We start from the raw sequence: 10,766 nt of genomic DNA on the forward strand, positions 1-10,766 counted from the left end.
CCAAGAGGCAGTAGCTACTATCTTGCTGATTGCATAATTCACTAGAGTGTGTTATAATCCGGATTAAATTCGGATTTTTCGGTTAGAGTATGGTTCGGTTCGGTTCAAGGATTCAGTTTATACTCCTCCAGAAGGCAGATGCTATGTGTGTAAAACGACACAGTTCCGTCGCGGTTTCCTGCTAAACCCAGCTTTGTGGGGTTTTGACATCTTCTTCATCTTCATTTCAAAGGGATTATCCCTTTTTTTCACATCAATGGAGGTTCTTCTAAACTCTGCTCTTCCTAACGGCTTCTTAAATTTCTCGTCTTTATCCTCCAATCCGAAGAAGAAACTCACCAACAAGAGAACCCAACATCGATTCAACTCACCCATCTCCGAATTCCCCTACCACCGCGCTTCAATCCTCCGAGTCTCGGCTCGTTTCGGAGAGCCCTCAAGTCAGCGAAGAAGACGTAACTCGCTGAGGAAGAAGATCATCGGCGATGAGAATTGGCGTATTCCTTCTTCTGACCCAGGTACGAAAACTCCAAACCAAAACCATAATCTCGATCGTAGCGATGACGTGCTCGTCGAGTTAAGTAGGAAAGATAAGATTTTGCCGGATTCGAATCTGTTGAATGAGCTTGAAGATTGGGTTACACGGTATAAGAAGGAAGCAGAGTATTGGGGGATTGGTTCCAATCCCATTTTCACAGTCTATCAGGATTCGAATGGGGACGTGGAGAGAGTAGAGGTTGATGAAGAAGAAGTCTTGAGTAGAGGATCGTCTCTGGAGGATGTTGAATCAGTGAGGGATAAGGTTCTGTATGCTAAAAAGTTAGCTCAACAGATGGAGAGTGGGGAGAGTGTGATACATAAGGATAGTACTCTGGTCAAGTTTGTTTCTTCTTCTGATGAAAAGGAAGAGGTTCGGTTCGTTAGCTCGATACGAAACGCTGTTCTTCGTCTTGATTTAGTTCCTAAGTTGCCGGCTATTGGAAGAGCTGTTTTGTGTGGGTACATTGGACTCTGGTTGCTGAAGACGGTGTTTGTGTATAGGAAGAGTAATGAGGTTGAGTGCAGTGAGTTGGAGAAGGAGATGGTGAGGAGAAAGATGAAAGCTCGGAAGGAGAAGGAAGTGATGGAGAAAGGTACCGTGGAAGTTTTGCAGGAGGAGGAGGGTTTGGAGAAGCCTAAATTTGAGAAGCCTAAGTTTGATCGTGATGAGCTTATGAGTAGTATATCTAAAGTAAAGGGTTCAGAGAAGAAACTGGAACTCTGGGATTCTTCTCAGGTTGAGAGTGGTGAATCTATGGAGTTTGATAATAAGATCCATGAGATCAAAGCAATGGCTAGACGAGCAAGGGAGATAGAAGCTGTCATGGAACTTAATGAAAAGGAGAAGCGCGATGTGAACAAAGAAATGGGGGAGCATGATGAAGGTATAAGCATGCGGTCACAGAGCAGTCTAAGTGAAGATGATGATGATGATAAATATGAAAGCTTGGCAACTTCGAGTAAAAGCGATCAAGAAAACACTGAACTTTCAGGTTTGGCTATTCCAGTAGTGAATGGGGCTATGGTGGATTCTGGTTTTCCGAATCATGAAATGGCAGCATCTGACGCAGAAAAGGAGGTACCACTAGTTCCTACAGACGGAATCATACATCAATCTTCTGATGTTTCTAAGGATAAGTTGAGTATGATGGATAATAGCACTAGTCGGAAGTCACGGGTCATACGGTCTGTTAAAGAGGCTAAAGAGTTCCTTTCAACAAGAAGTGGTGAGGAAGAGTTTACTCCAAAAATGGCTCAGGACAGTGATGAAATCTTCCCAAAGCAGAAAGATGAAAAGCGTAATCCAGCTAGAAGACGCAAATTGGCTGACAAAAAGGCAGGCAATGGAACCTTGAAATCTACGGTTGAGTCTACTTCTTCCAAACCGTTAGGTAAGGATGATTACGAGAAAGTTTCAGAACCGGGCAAGCAAGGAAGTTCTACAAACAAAATAGGAGAGCGTGAGACAAGCTCTTCCGGTGGTACTGAACGTATAGAGAAGGAACAACCATCAGCGGAGGAAAACTGGATGGAGAAACACTACCATGAACTTGAACCTATTGCTGAGAAAATGAGAGCAGGATTTAGAGATAACTACATGGCTGCAAGAAAGAAAGAAAATCAGGAGCCAGGTACGATTGCTGAAATTGCAGAAATTTACCGCAATGAGGATAACGATGAGCTTGAGTGGATGAAGGACGAAAAGCTAAGAGACATTGTCTTCCTTGTTCGAGATAATGAGCTGGCTGGTAGAGATCCATTTCACCTGATTAACGCCGAAGACAAAGCTATGTTTTTGCAAGGATTGGAGAAGAAAGTTGAAAAAGAAAATGAGAAACTGTCTCATCTGCATCAGTGGATTCATTCAAACGTTGAAAATCTTGACTATGGAGTAGGTAATGACTATATCTTCTCTACTACTTTGATTTGCAACAATGTCGCTTATCAAAATATCTCACTTGTATCTATTCCTCTTATCATTCAGATGGCATTAGTGTGTATGATCCACCAGAGAAAGTCAGGCCGAGGTGGAAAGGGCCTCCTCCTACGCTTGAGAAGAACCCTGAGTTTCTCAATAACTATAATGAACAGCGAGAGGCATTGTTTTCTGGAAAGGCTGCGTCTGTGTCTCCTGTGAAAAAGGAATCTCTTCAGGAATCATCACAGTCTCCTTCCTCTGAGAACACTCCCACTTCTTCATCTGAAGTTACCTCAAGCCATCCAAAGATTGTTGTAGAAGGAAGTGACGGATCTGTTAGACCTGGGAAGAAGTCAGGAAAAGAGTTTTGGCAGCACACAAAGAAATGGTCACCCGGGTTCTTGGAGTTGTACAATGCAGAGACTGATCCAGAAGTGAAAGCTGTTATGAGAGACATGGGGAAAGACTTGGACCGATGGATCACAGAAGACGAAATCAAAGACGTTGCTGATATGATGGAGAAGCTACCAGAGAGGAACAAGCAGTTCATGGAAAAGAAACTTAACAAACTTAAGAGAGAGATGGAGTTGTTCGGTCCTCAAGCTGTTTTGAGCAAATACCGCGAGTATGGAGAAGATGATAAGGAAGAAGATTATCTATGGTGGTTGGATCTTCCGCATGTACTGGTATGTTTACATTTGAGAAACTCAAAGTCTTTTAGAAACCTAAACTTCTTTTTCCTGTGTTTCAGTGTCTTGAATTGTACACGGTTGATGAGAAAGGAGACCAACAAGTAGGGTTCTACACATTGGAAATGGCAAAAGATCTCGAGTTAGAACCCAAACCACATCACGTGATTGCTTTCGAGAACGCAGCAGACTGTAAAAACCTCTGTTACATTATTCAAGCTCATTTGGATATGCTTAGAACTGGAAACGTTTTCATTGTACCCCGCCCGCCAAAGGTAAAGAAGAAAACTCATAAGTAGTCCTATTCTCTTGTCAGTTCTGATGTTGTTCTCTTTAACATATACAACAGGATACATTTCGAGAAGCCAAAGCGAACGGGTTTGGTGTAACGATTATTAGGAAAGGAGAACTGAAGTTGAATATAGATGAACCATTAGAGGAAGTAGAGGAACGGATATGTGAGATAGGAAGCAAGATGTACCACGATAAGATCATGGGAGATCGATCTGTGGATATAAGCTCGATGATGAAAGGTGTCTTTAACCTCAAGACCAAACCTAGCGGCCGAAGAAGACAACGTTTGAAGCAGGCTCTGAAAGATTCTAACAAGAAATGTAGCTGAGACGCCAAGCCAAAGGGCCTTGCAACTCCTCATTTTCTAGAATGTTCTATGTTTTGTAGAAAGCATATCATAACGCAATGGAAGAAAGTAACAGTTTGAAACCGCTGTAATGGAAACTAAGCTCTCTCATTGTATTTTCTGGAGATTACATAAACTCAAAACAAAAATAAACAGAAAGAAGAAGCAAGAGTTTTCTCTATTGATGAATACAACATATGATACAACCTCAAATCTTAGCCAAATCGATACTAAGCCGTACTCAAAGCACAGACTTTTTCAGCTAATGCCATAAGAGAAAAATAATCAGAAATCTTATGAGTTAGAGGAGATCTTAGGCTGAGACTAGATGGCCTTGGCAACAATAGCAGGCAATCACAATACCAACTAATGCTCCTGCAAGAACCTGCGAAGGGGTGTGACCGAGCAATTCTTTTAGTTTTCTTTGACTGATGGGATGTCCTTCGAACAAGTCCCTTATGATCAAGTTCAGAACCTGCATCGACAAAGACAAAGATTGTCACTTGGTACAATGCTCTTTCAAAACTCCCCATTCTTTGGGAATGTTATAAAGATCACTGACACATGATTCTAAAACCAAGAACACATGCCTAATGTCCACAATTTCAAGAAATTTTGACTGTGCTCAACAATGGAAAACCCTTCTGTTCTGGAATCTAAAACCAAGAACAACTATCACCAACATGTACTGTGCTCAACAAAGCAGAACCCTTATGTTGTGGAATCTTTCTTCAGAACACAAAAGGTCATTCAAGAACCAAGAATAGACATCAACCTTAGCCTAAATGACCATAGTTCCATATCAAGTGATGAACTTCTATTGTGAACAACAATGCAATAACATCCAGTAACCCAACTTTTAACATGAGGCATTCACAAGCACTTTAACAACCTAATATAATACCTAATATAATATCAGAAATTCAACATCCAACCCATAAAGTAAAGACCTTGAGTCCAATCCTGCTTAGTCAACAATGTCCCTCACAAAGAAACATAGTCAAACTTATATAATAGACAAAGCATTCACTAAAACCAAAGTCAAATCAAACTCAGTCAAAACATCTCCATGCTTTTAACACACACACAAAGGAAAACGAAGAAGAAGCAGTCTTGGTGTTTCATTACCTCAGCTTGCATACCGGCATGGCGTCGAACACCAATAGCATCATACATAACAATCAAACTAAACCCCAAACAGACAGGAAACAACGAGTCCGCAACCCCATGACAAAGCGCAACAGACGTCGTCAAAGCCATACACAGAGCAGAATGCGAAGAAGGCATCCCACCAGAGGCAAACAGCAAACTCAAGTCCCACTTCCTCTCGATGAAGAAATTGATAACCATCTTACTCGTCTGCGCGAAGAACCACGCGAACACCGCCGACACGAACGTCGGGTTCGCCGAGAGCGTCGCCACGAAAGGACTGATCTTTACCTTGGCTGAAGCCGTGACGCTCAAGAGGGCGATCCCCAGACCCCCGCTCCGGTTCAAATCTCCTCCGGGGAAGAAGTGTTCCGAAAACGACGCCGTGTCGTCCCTGTAAGCTCGGAAACGCGACGTCCATTGCCGGGACTGGGAGGAGACCAGACCTTTGAAGGTTCGGATGATTGGGCGCAGTACGCGGAAAGGGTTTAGCTTTGGATTGAAATCAGGTTGGGGATTGGAGGATGGTTTGGAGCATTTGGGAGGTTCGAGTTTGTGGATGGAAGAAGGTAGGTTAAGGAAGGAGAGAGGAGGAGGAGAAGAAGGGTAAAGAGATAAGCTTTTTGAGAAGGAAGGATTTGATGATGTGAGGGACTCCATGAGAGAAGGTTGCTTAGATTTCTTAAGCTTACTCTCTCTGCTGCGACATTCAGAGAGAGAGAGATTAGTTGTGAGTCTGGAGACTTGGGGAAGAAAGATTGGGAGATTCTTCAACTGGTAAATTAACAACAAATTAAAATTCGATTTTTTTGGTAATTAGCAAATTATATTAACACTAGTATTTTGGCCCATTGCCCGTTAAAATAATAAAATAATGCAAAAATTCCATAAAAATATTCAAACATTTTTTTAACTTCTTAATATTATTTTTTGTGTTGCTTGGTGTACTGCTTTTATTAATTATTTAATTCAGTTTGATACATTAATTTTTTAATATGTTCGTTTATATTTAAAATATGTTCGTTTATATTAAAATACATTTATTTTAATAAAATATTAATAAGCTTAAAATTAAAATCCTCTAATCCTTTTAAAAATTCATATATATTTTTACTTTTATTTTAAGTTATAGGAATGAAAATATAATTTGATTTCTCAAAGATTGTTGATTTTTACAATCTTAATCTTCTTTAGTGTTGTAATGTATATCAGTATTAGGATATCAATAATTTTCTGTTTTGTAAATTGTAACATGATTCATAAATAAAATATATTTTTGTTCAAAATTCGTAAATAAAATCTAACTGATGATTTTTTTAGAAAATGGAGAAGCATGACCACTTCAGGTGTAGACAGTCTAATCAGCTTAATACAAACCAACTTATAATTGTTAAAAACAGTTGTACAAAGTTATAGAATTCTTTTACAAATTCTTACATACTGTACATATAATCAAGGTTGACTTAGGAATCATTGTGATTGACATATGTTTATCTATTGTTGTTGCTTGTATTTGAAGATCTCATTCACACATGAGAGTCTGGAATTAGCGGAGAGAAGCTAGCTTAACTAGGCCAGATTTCTTCCTAATACTTCAAACAAAATTTAAGCTCTCCTTTTTCGGGTAATCAAATACTATTAACATAGAAATCGTGTGGTGGAGAGGAAACATTTTCGTAGATACTATAAACGGAAAAACTAGTCGAGCATCATGACTCGAACATAAAGGAATATACCCAAAACGTGTAGGTCTAGTTTTGTCTTTACGCTTACGGTATAGTTTTTTTTTTGTCAGCATCCAAATCCCCTATAAATAAATAAATCGTTTTCTCAGTTTTTGTATTTACTATGTGTTGGAAAAAAAATTCATGAAGAGATTATTCAAGCTTCCGACTTTCAGATTATGTGTTCTGGGTCAGGTTGATTTTCCTGTCTTTTGAAAAAAAAAAAGAAAACTCCATACATAAATATAAACTTTTATATATCTGGGAATATGGTCGATTCTCTTTTAATCCAAGAGAAAACAAAAATATTCTAATATTTATACTATTTTAAAGATAGATGATAATTTTCTATTATATATGGAGATAGTGAATATTTTCAAATCTTAAGAAAAGACACGACTTCTACTATAAATATAAATGAATCAACATCCAACATGTCTGACGTCCTGAGCCATGTCAGATTCTAGGAGAAGAGGCTATTGCTGGAGAGACGGATGACGGATTTCACCCCGTTCCATATCCGGTCCATCGTCCTTCAGATCCGCATGAAGACCTTTTTCTAAAAGCTTGAACAAGTACAAACACTATTTTCTAACGAGTATAAGACCTTCACGTTTCCCCCTGCTCTTAACCTATTAGATTATCTCAATCCAAAACTTCATCAATGATATCTATAATGCTTTGGAGTTGTCCATTAACTCAAACTATAATCAATGGGTAGCTGGTTCATGTCATGCTTTTCCGACTTTGATACTGGTCAAGTGGTCATGCGTTTATCAGTTCCATATTTCTAATTTTCTCTATAATATGTTATCATTTGTTTATTTTGAGTTTTTTTTTTGGCGGCCATTTATTTATTTTCAGTTTGTTCAGTTAAATTAATTTTAACATTTTTAGTTGAAATTTGCAACCGGGTATGACAAAAACCTAATTTGATTACAGCAACTAAGACTATTTTGATATACTAGGGGTTAACCCGGGCTACGCCCGGGACAATTATATTTTTTTCAAATATTTTGTATACAATTATTTCGTTGAATGTTGTATTCTGAACTATATATTATTGTGAATTTATGAATATTTTATATTAATAGTATGCATAATAAAAAATTTGAATATTTTTTGAGTTTGAAATTATTTTATTTTATATTGATGTAAATATTTTTGTGATAGTTGAAATTTTTTGTTTGTGTTTTTTTTTTGTGATAGTTTAACCTTTAAAAGTTTTATATATATTTGAACTCTTATTTCTAATTTTTTATGGGATATAATAAATATTTTCCAACGGAACTTTATATTATATAATCAGAACATTTGATATTGTATATATTTTTCTTTTGACTAAAAATATTTTTTTCCTATCATTTTGTTTTTGTTTTTGAAAATTGGCTTTCATATTAACCAAATCAAATGTCAATTAAAAACCAAAAACATAAACCGGATCTCAATCTCCTGTCCACATTAACATAACCAAATCAAGTGTCAATAACCAAAAAAATAAACCGGATCCTAATCTCATCTCCACGTTGACGGAAACGAATCGTGCCCGTAAATTAATTTTATATTTTTATCAAGTCAAATTTGTCTATTATTTTACAAATCAAATTACAAATTAAAAAAATCATGTTTTAAAAGTTTGTTCTAATTTAGTTTCTAACATTATGTCACTTCGATTATTTTTAACAAAGAAAAATATAACTAATAATTGTATCCTTAATATAAATCTAATTTAGTTTTCGAATTTTTTTTTCACTTTTATACACAATCACATGCAAAAAGTAAACTAATATTATCATAAACTAAGTTTGCCATCATTTGCATTTGTCATGGAAAGTCACCCTCTGTCGATGACTTGAAAAACCGTTTTCTTATAACATATCCTTTTCTCTTCCCTTACGTGTTTGCTTCTTGAAATTTTCCGCGAAAAAATCACCAATTTCATACATTCAAATTTTGAATTGTGAGATGTGTCAAAAAGGGTCTTTCTGATTGAATTAAAGACTTAAGGGTAAGAAAATATTGGTGTATAGAATCGGTTTCAGCGCATAGTTTGTTCTTCTCATTCACCCTTCTTCTCACTTTCAAGCTTGTTCATGTTTTTTTTCAATCATGGTGATCAGTTTCTTTCTTTCTTTTTCGTAATTGCTGCCTTGACTTCTCTTTTGTATAGCTAAAAATATGATAACTATATGAATCAAGTTGATGTACAACTATAAATATTGGATCCTTGTGTGTTTAGCAATGTCTAAAGTAGAGTTTTTATCATCATTTGGTTTTGTTTTTTGCATTTTTATATTTATACCCTTGTAGCAGTTTCGTGCCATGATTTTTTGTGGTAGATTTCGTTGTGTGCTCCATCTATGAAATCTTTTGTGATTATCACATTTGCTATTTGTTAGCATCATGTTATTTTGTAACTTTAATTAAAGTTCCGTTTTGTGGCAGTGAGGCTATTTTCATTATGTTTTGGCAACACCACTATTTGTTGCTTTCAAGATCTTGCTCTGTATACATCTTGAAGATCAATATGGTATACTCTTTAACTTGTAATATTAATCGCGGTTGTGTTTATGGATGGTGTGTTTGTTTATGATAGATGGTTGTGTCCCTCACTCCTTGTGTTGCAATTGTTTATGATGAAAGATTTGGTTGTGTCTTACCGTTGCTTGTGTGTGTTTATGGCTGGTGTGTTTTCTTATGATAGATCTGGATTTGGTTTCTTAGTTATTCTTCAATAATACTGACCATCATTCTAGAAAGTTGTAATTCGTTATGTTTTCTTTTTTTTTGTTCTTAGGAAAGAATGATTCTTGTTCATTTGTGTGATGAGCTCAAAGGAGAAGACTGAAAACAGTCATGTGCATATGTGCATGGTAAAAAATCCATAATTTTCACTCGCCATTTTCTCCATCTTACTGGTTTGAAAACACAATATATTTTTATTTTCAAAATGCAGTCTCTACTCTATATTTCCTTTGCAAACGCTATAACTGCAAAATTTAATGATGAGTATATTTTTTTGTGCATAGTTACATTTTTCTCGAGAATGTGCAAGACACTTATTCCTAGAGATGAAGAAACTATGAGTGATGAAGTCATATGAGAAATATTTCATGTAAGTTGATTCTTCGCTATTTGCATGTGAACTTATCCTTTTTTTGTAACACTTTTTTTTTGTAACACAAATGTGAACTTTTCCAAACATATTTTTTTTTGTATAGAAGAGGCTTTTACTATATTTTATGTAATATTTCTATTTCTCTTTACGATAGAAGATTAATGAAAATTTTTAATTTTGTATATTTACTTATTGTTTATTTTTTTCTTATTTACTTATTTCTAATTTTCTTTCTTTTATATGAAATGATAATATTATGATATATGTTTAATGTAGTGTTTCTATTTTTTATATTGTATGCTTGTTTTTCTTATAATGTTTATTTACTTATAAAAATATTTGGAAATAATAAAAGTGTACAACTATACATTTTCAGATAGATGTTAATGTAGTTTTTCCATTTCTTATATTTTTTAATTAATTATTATTTATTTTTCTTATATTGTGTATTTACTTATTCTAATTGTTTTGGCATTTTATATCAAATTGTATATTCTATTTATGATAGATGTTTAATGTAATATTTCTATTTCTTAATTGTATATTAATTTACTTTTTTTTCTTATCTTGTATATTTACTTATTCTAATTTTCTTGCTTTATATTGTATGCTTATTTTTCTTATAGTGTATATTTACTTATAAAAATATTTGGAAATAATAAAAATGTAAAACCGTAGATTTTTTAAGATAGGTGTGTAATGTAGTTTTTACATTTTTATATTGTATATTTACTTATTTTTACTTTTTATTATATTGTATGTTTACTTATTCTAGTTGTTTTGCTTTTATATCAAATTTTAATATTATGATAGATGGTTAATGTAATATGTCTATTTCTTATATTTTATATTTCATATTTAATTATTATTTATTTTACTACATATTTTCAGATATATGTTTCATGTAGTTTTTTATTTCTTATATTGAAAATTTACTTATTTTTTATTTTTTATCTTGTATATGTACTTATTCTAAATTTATTTCTTT

The 10,766-nt window shown here is 34.9% G+C and overlaps 2 protein-coding genes across 2 annotated transcripts; one reads left to right on the plus strand and one right to left on the minus strand.

The window, feature by feature from the left end:
• The first annotated feature begins 177 nt into the window (after positions 1 to 177).
• Positions 178 to 3,928, plus strand: LOC108816849 (uncharacterized). The gene is made up of 4 exons (XM_018589408.2): positions 178 to 2,435; positions 2,525 to 3,144; positions 3,210 to 3,422; positions 3,497 to 3,928. Exons 1-4 carry the CDS (start codon positions 257 to 259, stop codon positions 3,767 to 3,769), a joined length of 3,285 nt encoding a protein of 1,094 aa, XP_018444910.2. The 5' UTR covers positions 178 to 256; the 3' UTR covers positions 3,770 to 3,928.
• On the minus strand, positions 3,882 to 5,717 carry LOC108816858 (uncharacterized). The gene is made up of 2 exons (XM_018589420.2): positions 4,916 to 5,717; positions 3,882 to 4,262 (listed from the first exon to the last, which is right to left on the minus strand). The coding sequence occupies exons 1-2, from the start codon at positions 5,594 to 5,596 to the stop codon at positions 4,101 to 4,103; spliced, it is 843 nt and encodes a 280-aa protein (XP_018444922.2). The 5' UTR covers positions 5,597 to 5,717; the 3' UTR covers positions 3,882 to 4,100.
• Between the last annotated feature and the right edge of the window lie 5,049 nt (positions 5,718 to 10,766).

Source organism: Raphanus sativus, chromosome 7, assembly GCF_000801105.2.
Source record: "Raphanus sativus cultivar WK10039 chromosome 7, ASM80110v3, whole genome shotgun sequence".
In the NCBI taxonomy this organism is placed as follows: Eukaryota; Viridiplantae; Streptophyta; class Magnoliopsida; order Brassicales; family Brassicaceae; genus Raphanus; species Raphanus sativus.